The 22,862-nt window shown below is 42.6% G+C and overlaps 1 protein-coding gene across 1 annotated transcript in view; it reads right to left on the reverse strand.

Annotated features, from left to right (window-relative positions):
- The window catches only part of LOC126295335 (E3 ubiquitin-protein ligase MIB2), a 370,711-nt gene that overhangs the window by 189,526 nt on the left and 158,323 nt on the right, over positions 1 to 22,862 (reverse strand). The window contains exons 13-15 of the mRNA XM_049987804.1: positions 18,497 to 18,689; positions 13,409 to 13,561; positions 677 to 897 (exon numbers count right to left, since the gene is read on the reverse strand). Of these exons, the coding sequence (XP_049843761.1) occupies positions 677 to 897; positions 13,409 to 13,561; positions 18,497 to 18,689 (567 nt within the window). The remainder of the gene's footprint in view (positions 1 to 676; positions 898 to 13,408; positions 13,562 to 18,496; positions 18,690 to 22,862) is intronic.

Consider the following 22,862-nt stretch of genomic DNA (forward strand, 5'->3'; position numbering starts at 1 on the left):
TTATTAGGCAGACAGGATTTAAATGAGATAGCAGCAAACCCGAAACAATACATGGCAAAATGTTTATATTCTTATTATTCTTACGGTGAAGAGAATATTGCGTGTGATTCACAATACATAAAAGTTCCTATTACCAATCATCTCGCAGGTAGGAAAAAATTCAGAACATAGAGTTGGCCATATTGACAAACATCCCAAACAGTCTTGCCAGTCGGATTTTCGAAGTACACTGAAATGCTGCTACATTCGAAGATGAAAAATAAGGAATTTGTATTTACTTTGTCGGAAAATGTAGTGGTTGAAACTCGGGGCGGAGAAAAAAAGCTCATCTTTAACTTTTTTTTATATACTGACGCAGAAGTTTCGGCGCCAGTATTTATCTGTGTGCCTGCAAAGCATGCCCGTGTAGCGCTACATATATTCGACGGCAGCACTCAGTTGTGGCGGCACCTACCCACAGAACTTCCGCTTACTTTGCACTCGATTCTATGCTGCAGGCGGCTTTTTGGATTAGAAAAACCTGAAAAAAAAGTGCGGCTTGGATTCGAGTAAATACAGCAAGTGTCATTTCACAGGAGTAAAGTTATCGGCGTACGTCTAATTTAGTAGGAGCCGGCAGTGTTGTACGGGACGAGGACGTGGAGAGCGGCCAGAGGCGGCAAGCAGCGCGACGCACCTGGCGGTGGCGGCCGCGGCGGGCGCGGGCTGGCCCTGCACGTTGTAGGCCTGGAGCAGGTCGGCGAGGTGTGGGCTGCCGGCGACCAGGTCGAGCGGGCTCTTGCCGCGGTGGTTCCTCTTGCTCAGGCTGCAGCCCTCCTGCACCAGGTAGCACGCGATGGCCAGCGCCACCGGGCTCTCCTCCTCCACCCGTTGCGCCTGCAGCAGCTGCGTGTAGATCTGCCCGACACACACCCCTTTCGTCAGCTACCGCCGCTGGGTCAACGGCTCCCGATACATTTCGCACTGTCCTTGTAATTCACACAGTCTACCTTTTTAGATCAGGAACGTAATCTTTAGACAATAGTACGAGGTGCCTTCAAGTTCTAAGGCCTCAGATTTTTTTTTTCTTCGGACTGGAAAGAGAGAGAAACGTGTGCATTGTTTTAAAATGAGGCCGCGTTCATTGTCAATATGTCCGAGAGACGGCAGATGGAATTTTACCGCCAGCGGCGAGAATGAGAACTGTTTTAAATACTTAAAATGGCGACGTTTTCCTTACTCGAACAGCGTGCAATCATACGTTTCCTGAATTCGTGTGGTGTGAAACCAACTGAAATTCATCTACAGTTGAAGGAGAGATGTGGTGACGGAGTTACGGATGTGTCGAAAGTGCGTTCGCGGGTGCGACAGTTTAATGGAGGCAGAACGTCGTGTGACAACAAACCGAAACAACCTCGGGCTCGCACGAGCTAGTCTGACGACACGCTCGAGAAAGTGGAGAGAATTGTTTTGGGGGATCGCCGAATGACTGTCGAACAGATTGCCTCCAGAGTTGGCATTTCTGCGGGTTCTGTGCACACAATCCTGCACGACGGCTGCCCATGTGGCGTGTTGCCGAGCGATGTTGACGCGCAATGACAGCACGAATTGGACTTTCTTTTCGTCAGTTGTGACAATGGATGAGATGTGGATGCCATTTTTCAATCAAGAAACAAAGCGCCGGTCAGCTCAATGGAAGCACACAGATTCACGGCCACCAAAAAAATTTCGGGTAACCGCCAGTGCTGAAAAAATGATGGTGTCCATGTTGTGGGACAGCGAGGGCATAATCCTTACCCATTGCGTTCCAAAGGGCACTACGGTAACAGGTGCATCCTACAAAAATGTTTTGAAGAACAAATTCCTTCCTGCATTGCAACAAAAACGTCCGGGAAGGGCTGTGCGTGTGCTGTTTCACTGAGACAACGCACCCGCACATCGAGCTAACGTTACGCAACAGTTTCTTCGTGATAACAACTTTGAAGTGATTCCTCGTGCTCCCTACTCACCTGACCTGGCTCCTAGTGACTTCTGGCTTTTTCCAACAATGAAAGACACTCTCCGTGGCTGCACATTCACCAGCCGTGTTACTATTGCCTCAGCGATTTTCCAGTGGTCAAAACAGACTCCTAAAGAAGCCTTCGCCGCTGCCATGGAATCATGGCGTCAGCGTTGCGAAAAATGTGTACGTCTGCAGGGTGATTACGTCGAGAAGTAACACCAGTTTCATCGATTTCTTGTGAGTAGTTAATTAGAAAAAAAAATCGGAGGCCTTAGAACTTGAATGCACCTCGTAAATTGCTTACAAGGGAACCTCCCCATCGCACCCTCCTCAGATTTGGTTATAAGTTGGCACAGTGGATAGGCCTCGAAAAACTGAACATAGATCCACCGAGAAAACAGGAAGAAATTGTATGGAACTGTGTAAAAAATGAGCAAAATATACAAACTGAGTAGTTCGTGCACAAGATAGGCAGCATCGAGGACGGTACGAACTCAGCAGTGCCGCAGCGCCGTGGTTTGCGTGAGCAGCTGCGTAATGAAAGGTCCTCGGTTCGAGTCTTCCCTCGAGTAAAAATTTTATTTTCTTTATTTTCAGACTATTCATTTGTTGCAGTTTATGTGACAAACTCTCATGTTTTCACTTTTTTGGGAGTGATTATCACATACACAAGAAAACCTAAATCGGGCAAGGTAAAACAATACATTCGCCAAGTTTACAAGTTAGGTGGGTCGACAACATCTTCCTGTCATTTGACGCACATGCTGTCACCAGTGTCGTATAGAATATATCAGACGTGTTTTCCTGTGGAGGAATCCGATGACCTATGATCTTGCGATCAAATGTTTTCGATTCCCATTGTAGAGGCACGTCCTTTCGTCTACTAATCTCACGGTTTTGCGGTGGGGTCGCAAAACACAGAAACAAAACTTATTATAGTGAACAGAGACGTCAATGAAGGAACTGACAGAGCATAACTTTGCGAAAATAAAGAAAGTAAACTTTTCACTCGAGTGAAGACTTGAAGCAAGGACTGCTTGCTCCGCAGCTGCTCACGCTAACCACAGGACCACGGCGCTCCTGAGCGTTTTATCGATTGATCTGTGTACAGGTTTTCAAGACCTATCCACTGTGACAATTTATAACTAAATCTCAGGGGGGTGCAATGGGGAGGTTCCCTTGTTAGTACACTATCCTCCCAGGTAAACTGACGTTTTAGGGAATCTATTGTGCAGCCGACCGATGGATACTGATGTATCTAACCAAAAGAATGCAGAAAGTTGTACTTGGTAAACAGACAACTGTAGCACAGGAATATTACTCAGACTGGCAAGAAATCATATTTGTGGTTCCCCGAGGCTCAATCTTAGGTCCACTATTGTTCCGTGTATATGTAAGCAATCTTCCATCTAACATACTGGGTGATCAAAGAGTCAGTATAAATTTGAAAACTGAATACATCACGAAATAATGTAGATAGAAGCTACAAATTGACACACACGCTTGGAATGACATGGGGTTTTATTACAACCAAAAAAATACAAAAGTTCAAAAAATGTCCGAGAGATGGCGCTTCATCTGATTAGAATAGCAATAATTAGCAAAACAATGTAAGACAAAGCAAAGATGATGTTCTTCACAGGAAATGCTCAATATGTCCACCATCATTCCTCAACAATAGCTGTAGTAGAGGAATAATGTTGTGAACAGCACAGTAAAGCATGTCCGGAGTTATGGTGAGGCATTGGCAACGGATGTTGTCTTTCAGCATCCTTACATATGGTGGTCGATCACGATACACCTGCGACTTCAGGTAACCCCAAAGCCAATAATCGCACGGACTGAGGTCTGGGGACCTGGGAGGCGGCTGAGCACACGATCGTCACCAAACAATGCGTGCAAGAGATCTTTCACACGCTATCAATATGGTGTGGAGCACCATCCTCCGTAAACATCGTTCGTTCCAGCAGGTGTTTGTCAGCCAGGCTGGGGATGAGGCGATTCTGTAACATATAGGCTTACCTCTCACCCGTCACGGTACCAGTTACTGACTTTTGCTGTGCAGCGCCATCTGTCGGACACTTATGAACTTCGTTTTTTTTGTTGTTGTAGTAAAACCCCATGTCATTCCAAGCATGTGTGTCAATTTTTACCTTTCTAAGTACATTATTCCGTGGTTTATTTAGTTTTCAAATTTGTACTGACTTTTTTATCACCTGGTACAACAAGCAGAATTAGTTCTTTTTATGAATGACACTATTACTCTAACCAATACCAGAATACGTGCAGCAACAGAAGATACGCTAAACGAAGTTCTTAGCAGTGGCATCGACTGATTTTCTGAAAACAGTCTCGCTCTCAGTTTTAAAAACAGAATGTATTCTGCACATCTAGGAGTACTACACCAATGGTGAGCCTAACACGTGGAGAGGAAAAAATAAATAGGGTAGGTACTTCAAACTTTTTGGAGTCCATATTAATGACAAATTAATCTGGAAAAAGAGACATTTTGGAACTCCGAAAATAACTTAGTTCAGCTACATTTGCATTTACAACCATTGTAAACCATGGGGACAAGGAAATAAGTAATTTCACATATGTTCACTCAATGTTGCCACAAAGAAAGGGGTAACTCACATTTGAGGAAAACATCTTTATTGCTCAAAAACATGGTGTAAGAATAATATATGGTGCTCCCCACAATCACCATCCAGACATCTGGCATTTTCACCACAGCTTCACAGTAGATTTATCCACTCATAAGATTTATTTCCACTAATATACTGCTGCTCAAAAGGAACAATAATGTACACAATTACAATAACAAGAAATAACGATATTCATTACTCGGCCTTCAGGTTATCTTTAGCACAAAAAGGGGTGCACAGCGCTGTAACTAGAATTTTTGATCATTTGCCGAATGATACAGAATGTCTGACAGACAGTAAAACACATTTTGAAAAGCTGAAGAAGTTTCTCTTTGACAACTCCATCTATTATTGTAATGTGTAAAATGTGAAGGGCACAAATTACTAACTCACGCCTGTATTTTTCTCAATGTTCAGCACGTAGCAATATTTACAAATTAATTTGCGATATAATGTAAAGAGACTCGTTCCACATCATTACGATTTACAACGGTGGTTTGAAAAGTTCTCGGAATCACCACGAGAGGTCAGCACTAGCGCAACGAGTTGTTCACATGATATTCACTGGACTGTTGCCTGTAAACACGTGCCACGTCAGTGCTCTCGGAAGAGAGCTTCGGCGATGACATGGCTCTGTTGTTGTTCCCACATAGTAATTTGCGAAGATGGCACTGGGAATCGAGAGTTGAGCAATGATTAAGTACTTTGTACAGAAAGGTACGAAAGCAAAGGACATTTGTGCCAATTTCCAGAATATACTAGAGGACTCTGCTCCTTCCTATTCAACTGTTTCCAAGTGGTCAAATGAATCTAAATTTGGTCGGGAGAGCTTAGACAATTATCCGCGCATTGTTCGGCCAAGATGTGTCACAACTCCAGAAATCATTGAAACAGTGCACAAAACGGTCACAGAATATCGCCGACTGAAAGTTCGTGAAATTGCTCACGCTTGCCAGATGTCATCTGAAAGGGTATATCGCATTTTAACTGAAGACGTAGAAATGAAAGAAATTATCTGCAAGATGGGTGCCACGACTCTTGGCGCTGAATCGAAAATGCACGAGAATGGACATATCGGTACAATGTTCGGCCCGTTTTAGGAGAAACAAACAAGATTTTTTTGTGCCAGTTTCCTACCACAGATAAAACTTGGGTACACTACTATATCCCAGAGACAAAACAACAGTCAAAGCAGTGGAAACATGCTGATCCTCTGCAACCAAAGAAAGCAAAGACAATTCCTTTCGACAGGAAAGGTGGTGGCATCAGTGTTCTGGGATGCAAACGGGATTCTGTTAGTAGATTATCTCCTCACTGAGCAAACAATTACTGTAGAATACTATGCTAACCTCCTGGACAAACGGCAACAAAATATATGTGAAGAAAGGCCAGGTTTAGCAAGGAAGAAAGTCATCTTCCATCAAGACAATGCACGCCAGCACACATGTGCCGTCATCACGACGAAATTACATGAACTAAGGTATGAATTGTTGCCACACCCATCTTTTTCACCTGATATGGCTCCATCAGAATTCCATCTCTTCCCAAAACTGAAAATTTTTCTTGGTGGATGAAGATTCACTTCAGATGAAGAATTGATAGCCGGGGTTGACAACTATTTTGCAGGCCTGGAGGAAACTCATTTTCGAGATGGGATCAAGGCACTGGAACATCGTTGGACCAAGTGCATTAATATACAAGGAACTACACTGAAAAATAAAAAAAAGTTTCAGTAAAGAAAGTACTTTTTTTCTATTCCGTTACTAGAACTTTTCAAACCATCTTTGTACTGTGTAAATGATCCTTGCAACACAAAACTAACGAACTACCTCAAAAGTATCTGGACATCCCTATGCGATGCAGAATCGAGCACTGGATGTTACGACAGGCAGACCCACTGGCATAGGAAGAGGCGAGGGGTATTGCATAGCCAGTAGAGAAGCAGTAACAGGAGAATGGGTCAATTAAGAGAGTTCAGTGACTCTGAACACAGACTAGCCATCGGATGTCACTCAACTGACAAACCCGCCAGGGACACTGCGGAGTGGAAAGTTGAAGGATTGACGGTAGCTGAAACTGAAACTGGGCAGACCTCACATTCCGACGGGCAAGGACTGTCAGAGCACTGCAGAAAGCGATAGTAAAAGTTGCACAGAATCAGTGGAAGGAATCGATTTCGAGTTCCGAGGTGGCACCGGCAGTCCAGCTGATACGACGATTGTGTGTAGGGAGTTAAAAAGAGGTGTACAGAGGGCGACCAGCCCCTCGTAAGCCACACATCGCTGTAGTGACAGCCAGGTGAAGTAACCAGTGGCGCCGCTGGACAACAGATGACTGGACGAGTGCTTCGCAGCGATGAACCACACTGTACCCTGCGGCAATGCGATAGAAGGGTTTTGGTTTGGTGAATGCCTGGAGAACGTTATCTGCTATTATGAGTAGTGCCAACAGAGAAATACTGAGAAGATGGTGTTCGTATGCAGGTGTTTTCCGTGGGTAGGATAGGGTTCTCCTACTGTGCTCAAGAAAATAGGAATTTTGTAAGGACAGGAACACATTTTACACCATTATATACAGCACACGGCAGTGGAACAGTGGAGACAATGACCAATTACACTACTGGCCATTAAAATTGCTACACCACGAAGATGACGTGCTACAGATGCAAAATTTAATCAACAGGAAGAAGATGCTGTGATATGCAAATGATTAGCTTTTCAGAGCATTGACACAAGGTTGGCACCGGTGGCGACACCTACAACGTGCTGACATGAGGAAAGTTTCCAACCGATTTCTCATACACAAACAGCAGTTCACATGTGTTGCCTGGCGAAACATCATTGTGATGCCTCGTGTAAGGAGGAGAAATGCGTACCATCACGTTTCCGACTTTGATAAAGGCCGTATTGTACCCTATAGCGATTGCAGTTTATCATATCACAACATTGCTGCTCGCATTGATCGGGATGCAATGACTGTTAGCAGAATATGGAATCGGTGGGTTCACTAGAGTAATACGGAACGCCGTGCTGGATCCCAACGGCCTTGTATCACTAGCAGTCGAGATGGATGGCATCTTATCTGCATGGCTGTAACGGATTGTGCAGCCACATCTCGATCCATGAGTCAACAGATGGGGACATTTGCAAGACAACAACCATCTGCATGAACAGTTCGATGACATTTGCAGCAGCACGGACTGTCAGCTCGGAGACCATGGCTGCGATTACCCTTGACACTGCATCACAGACAGGAGTGCCTGCGATGGTGTACTCGACGACGAGCCTGGATGCACGAATGGCAAAATGTCATTTTTTCGGATGAGTCCAGTTTCTGTTTACAGCATCACGATGGTCGCTTCCGTGTGTGGTGACACTGCAGTGAATGCACATTCAAAGCGTGTATTTGTCATTGCCAAACTGGCATATCACCCGGTGTGATGGTAAGGAGTGCCATTGCTTACACGTCTCGGTCACCTCTTGTTCGCATTGACGGCACTCTGAACAGTTGACATTACATTTCAGATGTGTTACCAACCGTGGCTGTATCCTTCATTTGATCCCTGTGAAACACTAAATTTCAGCAAGATAATGCACGACTGCATGTTGCAGGTCCTGTACAGGCCTTTCCGGATACAGACAATGTTTGACTGTTGCTCTCGCCAGCACATTCTCCAGATATCTCACCAATTGAAAACGTCTGGTCAACGGTAGCCGAGCAACTGGCTCTTCACAATATGCCAGTCGCTACTCCTGATGAATTGTGGTATCGTGTTGAAGCTGCATGGGCAGTTGTACCTGTACAAGCCATCCAAGCTGTGTTTGACTCAATGCCCAGGCATATCAAGGCCGATATTACGACCAGAGGTGGTTGTTCTGATTAATGATTTTTCAGGATTTATGCACCCTAACTGCGTGAAAAGTGAGGTACACCACAGTATCATCATCTGACTGTTATCGTGACACACAAAATTGTAGATACGATTCGAAACAGTCACCCGCAGATGGCAATAACCACCGACATCCACTACCAACGAATTATGGTTCACAGGTACTTTGAGGATCCTGTGGCAGGACTGTGTGTTCCCTTTTTGGAAGCGAGAGGAAAGGCGGTGTCGAGACAGGTGGAACGTAATCGTTTCCTGAGACATGCGGCGTCTCTTAAAAACAAAAACACAAACCCGTGAACACTGTGGTGGGAGTAGGTGAGCAACGGAACACGGTTTCTCTTTATCGACCGAGCCAAGATTTGTCAGACATCCGACCGTCACCGTAGACAAGTGTGGAAGTGCGCGTCTACTAAAGTGTGTCTCCGCAGGTTGGACATCAAACGGGCTGACTTGGAGCAGGAGAGGCACAACAAGACTTTTTAATTTCCACTGTCTATACTTTTACAAATAAATCCATGAAACTTTGTCAGCATGACTAACTAGTAAGGATTCAGGATTCACACTCTTAGAAGTGGTAGTTCAAAAACATAACAAATAATGTTTTTTTATGTGTGAAATTTCATCATTTTTTTCCACTTACTATTGGCTGCATTTATTGCTATAGGCACACTGTTTCATATGTAAGAGAGATACTTAGATGAATTTTGCATGGCCTATGAACCATACTTACAGGTGTATGAAACTCAAGAATTTATTTAATTTATGAAAAAAGAATGAGCTGTTACATTTTAAACTTCATGTTTAGAAAAACTCAAATTTTATAGTTAATTCTCTCAATTTTACCACAGTTTTTAATAGATTTGGAAAATTCTAAAGTTTTGCACTAAGGTGTTTGTGTTTAACAAGCACTTATTTTCCGTTGGTAAGTATGTAAGGGATTACAGGTTATTACATCAGCATTTTAAAAAGATCAAAGTAACACAAGGACACTTGACAAATTTACTTTCTTTCATACTAGTTTTTGAAACTACCATTTCCCCTTGCGTTTGCCGCAAAGCATGCAATCCATAGCTGATTTTTTTCATCTTCATACTTTTGAATTATAAAATGCGAAAAGTGGGTCTTCAGATGTTCTCGACATTCATTTTTGTCTTTCCGGTAAAGAATATAACTGTTCACTGCAGCAGCTTCAATCAGCCACAAGAATAATTTTTTTCCACAACTTGTGGGACAGTCTTGTAAAACCATAGCATCTGCATTGCTGATCAGCCCTGTGCACTCCTCCCATAAACGTGTATTCCCAAATAACAGTGGGTTTCAGGAACCACACAGGCTCTTTGTTCCTGTAACCAGTGATTAGTTGGGTTTGAGGACCAAACAATTTACTCAAACAGTCGCTGATCTCTTGGCATGGAATGAAAGACACACGATTTTCATCTCACTTTGATAGCCACACAACTCACGTCCATCAAGTTTTGTCTTCTTCAAATCGCATGGAAAATCTTTGCTAGAAGGCATAACTGTACCTGTTGGATGAAATTTCATTTTGTGCAGTTCCTGAGCAAGTCGAGGGCTCATACAGAACCTGTCAGTAAACGTATGATAGCCCGAACCACCTACACAAGATAGTAATTGCTCTGTCACCTGAACCACAGAAAGTGAATCAGGGCAAATTATACTTTCTATAGTTGTCTATCCACAATAAATGTGAGAAAAACCATAACATTTCCTGAATTACACAGGCAGAAAAGTCATAAAACTCCACATCACAGGCTTCTCCAGGTTGTAGCACTTTTACTGAATTCGTCCTTTGAATCTTACTGTGCTCTCATCTATAACCGCATTTTTTGGTACATAAAAGTTCTTTGCACTCAATGTTATGATACTCACTACAATTCTTCACCTTGCTCAATCTCATATGTTGACATCCCTGAGCTGTGACAGTTGGAACTCAATACAGCATTCAAAATAATTATTAAAAAAAAATAGAATACAGAGATGAGAAAAAAAATATTGGAAAATGTAGTTCATTCTAGCGAGTCTTCGGTAATGTAGTCAATTAATTTTGCCTGTAAATTGAAGGCCTAGCTCAATATTACACCAAAAAAAGCCTTCAATTCCACTTACGAAACATCCCTCCACGAGTACCTCAATGAGCATTTTGTGTTTTGCATATGGAGTGACTTTCTGTATCTTTCCTTCAGCATACACATCTGTAGCAGACACAATTTCACTAATAAGAGCTGGAAATATTCTAGTTCAGATTTTGACCGAACACCGGGAGAAATGGTGATATATCATCGTGTGACAGAAAAAGGAAACTTCACGAGATCACTGTTACCGTTGCAATAAACTTTCCAGGTTTTCTCCCTCCGTTGCTTTCAACTCCGTCAGTATATTCTGCTTCACTGGAATTTATACCACTGTACACAGCAGAAATTTCTTCCCAGTGACTTTCATCACTAAATTCTCTTCCATCCATAATGTCTTACAGGAGCCACCTGGCAATATCGACATCACTTATGTGTTTACTACCAGCCATTATCGTACTAGAAATGTAAGAATGAAACACGCTTTGAGTTGCCAGATTTTTGTACCGAGTGCTGCCATTGTCCTAATGAGTTCCAATAATGGAGCAGACAGAAAGCACATTAACAGAAACGTGTCTGACGTACGAGATTGGAGCTATAGCTGAAAATTATAATGTCAGACATTGTCCAACAGTGGAGAGGACAGAAATCGTGTTATCACACAATTAAAGGAGATTTCTGCATATTTATAGACAGTTTTATGCGGACAGTGCATTGTGGCACTGTGTTGCAATTATAAATAAACGAGAACTATGAGTGCTCGAATGGTGACAGGTTGTGCGAGGAGACAAGCCCTGACCTCCCGTTTGAAGGGCTGCCAACCTACAACTGCGTCCAGTGTCTTGATGAAAGCGTAACTGACATAACAATCACAAGGATCACCAATTTCTTTTTTTTGTGGTAAGAATAGCACTTGAATCCCTTCATGCACCAGGATTACTCCCTTCTTTCATTTCGGAATGTTGTTGTTGTTGTCTTCAGTCCTGAGACTGGTTTGATGCAGCTCTCCACGCTACTCTATCCTGTGCAAGCCTCTTCATCTCCCAGTACCTACCGCGACATACATCCTTCTGAATCTGCTTAGTGTATTCATCTCTTGGTCTCCCTCTACGATTTTTACGCTCCACACTGCCCTCCAGTACTAAATTGGAGATCCCTTGATGCCTCAGAACATGTCCTACCAACCGATCCCTTCTTCTAATCAAGTTGTGCCACAAACTTCTCTTCTCTCCAATCTTATTCAATACCTCTGAGGATACTAGACAAATCTGTTGTAGTTGTTTTGGTCATGAGAGATCTGCGACTTTCTTTCATCATGTCTCTCATCTAACTGATTTAACATTTTATGTAGCACTGTTTTCAATTTTTAAGGACGGCAACAATAATAGCCCAGCGGTACGTGCAAGTTACAAGATTGCGCTTAATATAGCGAGAGCTGGAAAACCATTTGCTGAATTAGTAAGTGTCGATTAACAGCAAACATCAGTGATGAAAATTTAAGTAAGTGTTTGTGTTTGTCTGTATGTAGAAACTTTGTTCCACTCCACCTGTGATAATTAAATAAAACGTATCGTAGGTAATAGGTACTCTTTCAAACCACGATATCTTTCAAGCACTCCTACTAATCTTATTCCTTCATTCAATAAAGCAAGCTACGAAACAAAACGCATTGCAGAGGAAGGAGTGGAGAGAAGGTATGGTGGGGAGGGGAGATGAGCGGGTGGCCAGCTTGCTCCTGTGTGCACGCAGGACACCGGTTAACTGCACACGCGCAGGATTCCTGCCCGCCCCTGGCCTAGGCTTTACTCCAAAGGACTTTAACTTCTTTCCACACCCGAAGACCTGGCTCACAACACAGTTCACACAAAATGACGAGGAACTGCATGCAGGTCGCAATACGTGGTTGAAGTCTCAAGCAGCAACATTCTGTGATGTTGGAATAAAAAAAATGGTATTATGATAACTGTCTCAATTTGTGCAAAGATAATGCTAAAAATAGAATGAGATTTTCACTCTGCAGCGGAGTGTGCGCTGATATGAAACTTCCTGGCAGATTAAAACCGTGTGCCGGACCGAGACTCGAACTCGGCACCTTTGCCTTTCGCGGGCAAGTGCTCTACCATCTGAGCTACCCAAGCACGACTCACGGCCAGTACTCACAGATTTACTTCTGCCAGTACCTCGTCTCCTGCCTTCCAAACTTTACAGAAGCTCTCCTGTGAAACTTGTTAAAAATAGCTGAACAATGTGCCTTCCAAATTTAAGTAACAATTTTTTTTCTCCATTTGGATTTTTTATTATTATTCTAAAATGTAAGTTTCATTCTGAAAAGCTCTTGTAAATACTGTGAAAAATAATGGATCCGTAACAGTTGCTTGCAGCATGCCAGAATTGACTTTTAGATCTGAAGACTTGTCTCCGGTAACGATGACATAACGGGTTCAGTCTTCTAGAAAGTGGTCAAACCAATTAGAAAGCTGGTACAATTCTTTGTACACTTGTATCTTGTTCATTAGGAAACAGTGCAGAACTATAGTAGACACTGCCAAGAAGTCGGGCAAGACAACACCCACCAGAGGCGAACAGTGATGCTGGGTTTCACACAATCACTGTCTGCCAAATCCATATTTGTTGCTACAGAGGAGATTTTTGGCATAGGGAAAGGTCATACTACTCTAGTATAAAACACATTTGAAATTTCTACAACACACCCACATCAGTGATGTATGCCTGCAGCAGTGCCGGGGCTAACAAATGACTCCGGAAGCGCAGGCCACTCACGCTCGGCTGCCGGACTCACCCCGTAGATGGCGGGCGCCTCCAGCTCGTGGATCTGCGTGCAGATGGACGCGCGCTTCATCAGTGCCAGGTGCAGCCCCGTGTCGCCGTCCTCGTCCTCCGCATTGACGTCGCCGCCCGTCGACACCACCAGCTCCACCACCGAGCAGTGACCCTGCGGCCGTATCGGAAAATGCACAGCTACCGAGAGAGTCACACCGAAACTCTTGACAGATCCTCCGCTACGACTCTGACTCCGACTCCGACAGTGTAACAAAAGTGGCTACGTTACTGCAATCTACAGACGTTACACTAAGAATTGACACATTGTGACATCGTGTGACCACATGCTATACAGAATATATCAAAAATAGAGAGCAAACATTTAGGTATTTATTCGTCATATGCAGAGAGCTAAAAAAAGTTCAACATATTTTATTTTAACTACAAGTTTTTTGTTGACCTACTTATTTACTTACTTGTAGTGATACAAATTACAGTATGAGCTAACCTAACCTCTAGTGTACCTGTGAATAGGGTACAATAGGTATAATATTGTTCCTTGGGTCTGCGTTAGTCTATGCATATGTAGGTCACCTAATGTTTCCACCTTAATTGGTATGTGTAACGCCACAATCCTTTTGGAATCCTGTATCCTCTCCCAGCCTCCTCCCTACTCTCCCAAAGAGGGCATATGTGTAATATCACTAATTTACACCAATTTAAACTGCTGCTTTGATTTTGTCTTTTCTGGTTATGTGGATTAAAATAAACCGGATTAGTTTTTTTAAATTTTTTTTAGCAACTTGGTAATTGTTTTGACGTTGTTTACGTTGGGCCTCACGAGAATGTAGAATGAAGGAAACATGTTGGATTAAAAGCTGTTGTACCATCACCATTTGTACATTATACAAACTTCAGGCACATGGTAGGAATAATTTTGCTATTGTAACTATGGAGTAATTAATGATTAAAGTTCTGATATTTCTAGTCATGAAAAGATAGCTATTTATATGTTTTCGAGCTAAAAAATTGATTGTAACCCTAATAGAAATATGACAGTGATTTTTCAGTCAGAACCAAATATGCTCATGTTCTAATTGATGTTAGTTAACAGAACTGTGATTACGACTATACAGAAATGTAAAATTTTACAGTGCAAAATTTAATTAATTAAATCTAGGCCTTTCATTCAATAAAACTAATTGCTCTGTTCACCTGTAAATGATAGGGTGATCATTCTTTAAGTAAGTAAAATGGTATATGCAAATTAATTAAATATATTGTTGCAATGACAAAACATGTAATTTATAATCTTAATAAAAACAGATTCGTTCTTGTCTTTGTATGAAATTATCCACTTTCATTTCATATAAACTTCTGCGTTATTTGGGAATGTTGTTGTTGTTGTGGTCTTCAGTCCTGAGACTGGTTTGATGCAGCTCTCGTTGCTACTTTATCCTGTGCAAGCTTCTTCATCTCCCAGTACCTACATCCTTCTGAATCTGCTTAGTGTAGTCATCTGTTGGTCTCCCTCTACAATTTTTGCTCTCCACGCTGCCCTCCAGTACTAAATTGGTGATCCCTTGATACCTCAGAACATGTCCTACCAACCAATCCCTTCTTCTGGTCAAGCTGTGGCACAAACTTCTCTTCTCCCCAATCCTATTCAATACCTCCTCATTAGTTATGTGATCTACCCATCTAATCTTCAGCATTCTTCTCTAGCACCACATTTCGAAAGATTCTATTCTCTTCTTGTCCAAACTATTTATCATCCGTGTTTCACTTCCATACATGGCTACACTCCACACAAATACTTTCAAAAATGTCTTCCTGACACTTAAATCTATACTCTATGTTAACAAATTTCTCTTCTTCAAAAACGCTTTCCGTGCCATTGTCAGTCTACATTTTATATCCTCTCTACTTCGACCATTATCAGTTATTTTGCTCCCCAAATAGCAAAACTCCTATACCACTTTAAATGTCTCATTTCCTAATCTAATTCCCTCAGCATCACCCAACTTAATTCAATTACATTCCATTATCCTCGTTTTGATTTTGTTGTTGTTCATATTATATCCTCCTTTCAAGACACTGTCCATTCCGTTCAATTGCTGTTCCAAGTCCTTTACTGTCTCTGACAGAATTACGATGTCATCGGCGAACCTCAAAGCTTTTATTTCTTCTCCATGGATTTTAATACCTACACCAAATTTTTCTTTTGTTTCCTTTACTGCTTCCTCAATATACAGATTGAATAACATCGGGGAGAGACTACAACCCTGTCTCACTCCCTTCCCAGCCACTGCTTCCCTTTCATGTCCCTCAACTCTTATAACTGCCATCTGATTTCTGTACAAATTGTAAATAGCCTTTCGCTCCCTGTATTTTACCCCTGCCACCTTCAGAATTTGAAAAAGAGCATTCCAGTCAACATTGTCAAAAGCTTTCTTTAAGTCTACAAAAGCTAGAGACATAGGTTTGCCTTTCCTTAATCTAGCTTCTAAGGTAAGTCGTAGGGTCAGTATTGCCTCACGTGTTCCAACATTTCTACGGAATCCAAACTGATCTTCCCCGAGGTCGGCTTCTATCAGTTTTTCCATTCGTCTGTAAAGAATTCGCGTTAGTATTTTGCAGCTGTGACTTATTAAACTGATAGTTTGGTAATTTTCATGTCTGTCAACACCTGCTTTCTTTGGGATTGGAATTATTATATTCTTCTTGAAGTCTGAGGGTATTTCGCCTGTCTCATACATCTTGCTCACCAGATGGTAGAGTTTTGTCAGGCCGTCAGTAGTTCCTATGGAATGTTGTCTATTTCGGGGGCCTTGTTTCGACTCAGGTCTTTCAGTGCTCTGTCGAACTCTTCACGCAGTATCGTATCTCCCAATTCATCTTCGTCTACATCCTCTTCCACTTCTATAATATTGTCCTCAAGTACATCGCCCTTGTATTGACCCTCTATATACTCTTTCCACCATTCTGCTTTCCCTCCTTAGAACTGGGTTTCCATCTGAGCTCTTTATGTTAATGCAAGTGGTTCTCTAATTTTCCTGTAGGCAGTACCTATCTTACCCCAGACAGTATAAAAGGGCACTGCATTGGTGGAGCTCTCATTTGCACTCCAATGATTCGCATGAAAAGATGCTCAATGTGATAATAGCAACATGACGCGAATAACAGACTTTGAATGTGTAATGGTAATTGGAGCAAGATGTACGGGACATCCTGTGTCCGAAATCGTTAGGGATTTTCTCAGTTACTGCTTTCCAGGTAGGTAGATTGGCCGTGATGTACTAATTGCATGGCCCTCATGTTCCCCAGACCTGACACCACTATATTTTATTGATGGGGACTCACCAAGGGAATCATGTATGTATCTCCTGTGCTGGCTTCTCTACCTGAACTTAGAGCAAGAATTTACACCACGGCTGACCAAGTTACACCTGCAATGCGCTACAGCACGTTTGGGAAGAAATTGACTTCCGATGAGATGTGTGCAGGATAACCTGTGGAAGCCACATACAACATCTCTACCGTATTTTATCGAATTTAAGCCGCACTCAAACCTAAGCCGCACCTGAAAAATGAGACTCGACATCAGGGGGAAAAAAATTCCCGAATCTAAGCCGCTCCTGAAATTTGCGACTCGAATTTCAAGGGGAGAGAAGAGTTTTAGACTGCCCCTCCAAATAGAAACAAAGTTGGACCATTGTAACATGAGACACAATTGAGGTCGAATGGATGGAGATACAGCTACAGTAGCTTGGTTCGAGTCGTAAGCTTAACAGTTAAGCTTTACCAAGTAGCCATTGTTATGTGTCAGGGGCTCCGTCTGTGTTTATATGAGTACCCTTCCTTCTTCACGTGCTTCGTCTGGTTTGAATCGATTGCTTATTTTGCTTTGATCTGACAAGTGCCGTTCTCTTTGTTATAGGTGTTTACGTCACTCTAAGCTGAAAATGCATTATTGTACTGTGTCACGCATTGTTTGTCGCATTCTGATAATGAGTGTTTACGACCTGTCACTGCTCGAGGCACAGCTTCCTTTTGTGCGCGCTACTGTGCTTACAATTAAAAAAAAAAAAAAAAAAAAAAAAAAAAGAAGAAGAAGAAGAAGAAGAAGAAGAAGAAGAAGAAGAAGAAGAGAGAGAGGGACTGTCTCTTAACTCGACGACAAGAGACTGCTATTTGTTGTTGCTAACACTGCTGCATTCTTTGATAATGATCAACAAGAACCAAATAGTAGACTGTGTATGATAGAATTTGTTCCGAACGAGAGTGTAGCGAAATTTTTTCTCCGTTTGTAAATCTTTGCAGACGCCTCTATAGTACATTACATTCTGCACAGAAATTACAGTCATCTTAGATTTGTGCTTCATTTCTGACTGTATCACTATTAGGCATAAGAATAATACAAATATAAACATGACATTATATGTCTATTCTTCTGCGTTTGCTGTTGTCTCACTCTAGTTTCATAGAGTATTAGGCAGACAGGATTTAAATGAGATAGCAGCAAACATGAAAGAATACATGGCAGAATGTTTACATTCTTCAACCTTTTCTTTTAATTTATCCTTTTCTTTTAATTTATTTACTGACGCATAGGTTTCGGCGCCAGTATTCATCTTTGTGCCTCAGTTGTGCTACATGTATTAGACGGCAGATTTTAGTTGTGTAGGCACCTACTAACATTTTTCAGAACTTCCGCTTACTCTGCACTCGATTCTAAGCCACACGTTGTGTTTATGATTACAAAAACCTGAAAAAGAAAGTGTGGCTTAGATTCGAGTAAATACGGGGTTAAAGGTCAAAACACTTGATGTGTTTCCCTACAAAATAAGTCTAAACCCAGCTCTACATCATCTTTCAATAGATTTATATTAATTTTTAAAGTTATGAAGCCCTTTTTGAAACACCCTGTATATCTTTTAGTCTAATACGTGAACACATCTGTAGTGTGATACTCTATCTATTATGTGTGTACTGACAATACAACACATTTCACTTCCGAGGTCAGCTATTTTGTCTCAGATGTCAGAATTTTAAATCTGTGCTGTGCGGGCCCTCAGGACGCAGCCACACAGCCGACAGCGCTCACCTGCGACACTGCGAGCAGGAGCGCCGTCTGCCTGCGATTGTTGCGCAACCCGACGTCGGCGCGACCGAGCGAGAGCAGAGTCTCCGCGACGGCGCGGTGTCCGTTGAGGCAGGCCAGGTGCAGTGCTGCGAAGCCGTCGTCCTTCTTGACGTCCACCATCTGGCGGGCACGCTGCAGCAGCCTCTCGGTAGCACTGCAACGTACCGATCTCGTAAACAAGGCTGTCGCCCGGATGCGGGACAGCACCATCGTCTCACAAAACGAGGCCGCTGCCTACATGGGGTGCGGATTTGTTCTCAGCTTTTCCTAGTTAAAACTGAAGTATATTAATTCTGATGTTTCGGTATTAAACCGACACTGTAGTCTCGGAATGATGAAGGTGGCAGAAAAAATTGGAGAAGACAAGGTGAGAGCAATAAATGATGACTAACTGAAAACCTCAGCTGCCGACAGGTGTTGTCGATATACCTGTGTCCTCAGTGGCTCAGATGGATAGAGCGTCTGCCATGTAAGCAGGAGATCCCGGGTTCGAGCCCCGGTCAGGGCACACATTTTCAGCTGTCCACATCGAGGTATATCGACAACACCTGTCAGCAGCTGATGTTTTCAGTTAGTCATCATTTATTCCAGGAAAAAGCAGCACGGTCATCAACAGTAACTGTTCTTTCGAGAACAAGTTATTGTCTTCGTATATAAGGCGAAAGCAATGCTGTACACAGACTACTTGATCTAGAGAAACAGGGAGGAGGAGAATCGGGAACAGCCAGGTGCTTGGCAAGAAACTTTGAGACGGTATGGGATGGAATCTGTTAAAACTAGGAGGAGGTGAAAAGAAAGAAAAGAAAAAGCACACCACACAAATAGAGGAATAAGGATTGGAGGTGAACAAGTGAGGAAGGTGGAAAGTGTCAAGTACCTGGGAATTGTGATAGAGGAAAAAGGAAGAAATGAGAGAGAGAGAGAGGTAAGTGAACATGGCAGATATGTAGAAACTTTCCTGTGAAATGTTAAGAGCCTGTTTAGGTACAAATTTGGCGTCAGATTGGGTCGTTTGGGGCAGGAGACCAGACAGCGATGTCATCAGTCTCAACCAATTAGGGAAGGAAGGCAGCTGTGCCCTTTCAAAGGAACCATTCCGGCATTTGCCTGGAGCGATTTAGGGACATCGCGGAAAACCTAAATCAGGATGCCAGGACACGGGATTGAACCGTCATCCTACCGAATGCGAGTCCAGTGTGCTAGCCACTGTGCCACCTCGCTCGGTTGGAACAAAGCAAAGAAGTAATATACAAAAGGTACTACATCCCAAGATTGACTTATGCATCTGGAATATGGGTAATGAAGAAATGAGATGTAAGTAGATTACAGGTACACAAAATAAAGTTCCTCAGTAGTAGGATAGGGGTAACAGGGGGAGGCAGGATGAGAAGTGAAAGAGGAACCCTTGCGGAGCAGGGAGGAAATATCGAGGCTAAGACAGTATGGGCACTTAAAGAGAATTGGAAAACATGAGGATTCCCAAGAAGATACATGAAATGTAAATGCGAAGGAAATGACCAATGGATAGGTGGCTGAAAGCGCGGAGATGCCTTTTGAAAAAAAGAGGCAAGGACTGGACCAGAGCAAACACTGAAAGAAGGTGGGAAAACAGGACTAGATGGTGAGGCTTATGTTCCAAACAGACCCAGCCCGGGGCTGGAGACGGTTCAAGATGGTGGTGGTTGTACTGAACCTTGTTCCTTCTACATCTACATATATACTTCGCTAGCCAACAAGCGGTGTGTGGTGGAGGACACAATTCGCGCCTAAGTCATATTTCTCCCCCTCTGTTCCACTCGCGGATTGCGCGAGGGAAAAATGACTGTCTGAACGCCTCGGTACGAGCTCTTATTTCCCTTATCTTTGAACGATGATCATGACGCGATTTGAAATTTGGTGGTAGTAATGTATGCTCTACATCCTCGGTGAAGATTGGATTTCGGAATTTAGTGAGCAGCCCCTTCTGTTTAGCGTGTCGTCTATCTGTAAGTATGTCCCACTTCAAACATTCTATGAGATTTGTAACGCTCTCGCGATGGCTAAAAATACCAGTCACGAATCTTGCCACTCTTCTTTGGACCTTCTCAATCTCTTGAATCAGACCCAACTGATAAGGGTCCCATACAGACGAACACTACTCCGAGATGGGACAAACTAATGGTGGTGGTGGTAGTGGTTAGTGTTTAACGTCCCGTCGACAACAAGGTCATTAGAGATGGAGCGCAAGCTCGCTTTAGGGAAGGATTGGGAAGGAAATCGGCCGTGCCCTTTCAAAGGAACCATCCCGGCATTTGCCTGAAATGATTTAGGGAAATCACGGAAAACCTAAATCAGGATGGTTGGAGACAGGAATGAACCGTCGGCCTCCCGAATGCGAGTCCAGTGCGCTAACCACTGCGCCACCTCGCTCGGTGGACGAACTAACGTATTGTAAGCTATTTCCTTTGTTGACGGACTGCATCACTCCAGGATTCTACCAATAAACCACAATCTAGAGTTTGCCTTACCCGTTACTTGTATAATCTGATCATTCCATTTGGGATCGTTGCGAATAGTCACACCTAGATACTTGACAGATGTTACCGCTTCCAAAGACTGATCATTTATTTTGTACTCTTACATTAACGGGGATTTTCGCCTTGTTATACGCAGTAGGTTACACTTACTAATATTGAGAGACAACTGCCAGTCATTACACCACGCATTTATTTTCTGCAAATCCTCATTGATTTGTTCACAACTTTCGTGTGATACTACTTTCCTGTAGACTACAGCATCATCGGCAAACAGTCTGAGCCTGCTGTCAATACCATCAACTAGATCGTTTACCTGAATCGTAAAAAGCAGAGGACCTATTACGCTGCCCTGGGGCACATCTGAAGTTACTCTTGTTTCTGTTGAAGTTACCCCGTTCAGGACGACATACTGCTCCCTGTCTGTTAGAAAACGGTCTATAGACCGTAAGGGTGCACTTTTTGTAGCAAGCGACAGTGTGGAACCGAGTCTAACACCTTTCGAAAGTCGAGAAATATGGCATCAACCTGGGAGCCAGTATCTAGAGCCTGTTGTATATCGTGCACAACGAGGGCCAGCTGTGTCTCGCATGACCGCTATTTCCTAAAACCGTGCTGGTTTCTGCAGATGAGCTTCTCATAGTCTAGAAAGGTCATTATGTCTGAACACAAAATATGTTGCATGATTCTACAACAAATTGATTTCAGTGAATTGGCCAGTAATTATGTGCATCCGATTCTCTACCCTTTTTATATAGATTGCAATGATCTGGGCCTTCTTCCAGTCCCGTGGAACTTTCCCCCGTTCCAATTATCTCTGATAGATGACAGATAAGAATGGAGCTATATTTGTAGCATAGTCAACGTAAAATCTTACGGGGATACTGTCTGGACCAGATGCCTTTCTGGCATCTAAGGATCTTAACTGTTTTACAATCCCAGATACACTAAACACTGTGTCAGCCATCCTTTCGTTTGTTCGTTAATTGAAACAGGGAATAGTGCTGCCGTCCTCTATCATAAACGAGTTTTTGAAAGGTAGGTTTAGAATTTCGGCCTTCTATTTATCGTCTTCAGTTACATTACCCATACTGTCAGCAAGAGAAGGTATTGAATTATTTGTAGCATTCATAGTTTTTACGCACAACCAAAATTTTTTGGGATTATTTTTAGAATCTGCAGATAAAATATCCTTACATTATAAGTGATAGTAATTACTTAATAGTAACACTGATTTTTGTTTTCTGTGCAGTTCTGAGGTGAACATGGCACATGAAAATAGAGAATTCACAGTGAAAGAGGTAGTGTTGTGATTAAGTACCTCTTTCTAAAAGGGAACCCAGCCACACAAGTCTATGATGATATGTCTCCCACTGGTAGCTACCCTTCCTACTCCACTATCAAGAGATTTAAAACAGGGCATCTCAGCACTGAAGACTAAGAGCATCCTGGAAGACCAACTCAATTAATATATCACATCAACGGAAGTCAGCAGGCAGGGTAGAGGATACTAAGTTTTTGGGTGTGCATACAGATGAGAATCTTAGGCACAAGATTCATATTTTGAATCTCCTGGTGACTAGGTTCAGCAATTTTTGCAATCAGAATAATTGCGAATTTTGAGGATATAGAAATTGGCATGCTAACATACTTTATGTTACTTTCACTCTCTGATGTTGTATGGAATATTAAGTTGGGGTAGCTCAACACTTAAGCAAAAAATATTTACTGCTCAAAAGAAAGTGGTTAGAACAATGTGTGGGCCTCATAGTCACACATCTTGCAGGCATCTCTTTAAAAGGTTAGGAATTCTT

Source organism: Schistocerca gregaria, chromosome 11 (assembly GCF_023897955.1).
Source record: "Schistocerca gregaria isolate iqSchGreg1 chromosome 11, iqSchGreg1.2, whole genome shotgun sequence".
Classification (NCBI taxonomy): domain Eukaryota; kingdom Metazoa; phylum Arthropoda; class Insecta; order Orthoptera; family Acrididae; genus Schistocerca; species Schistocerca gregaria.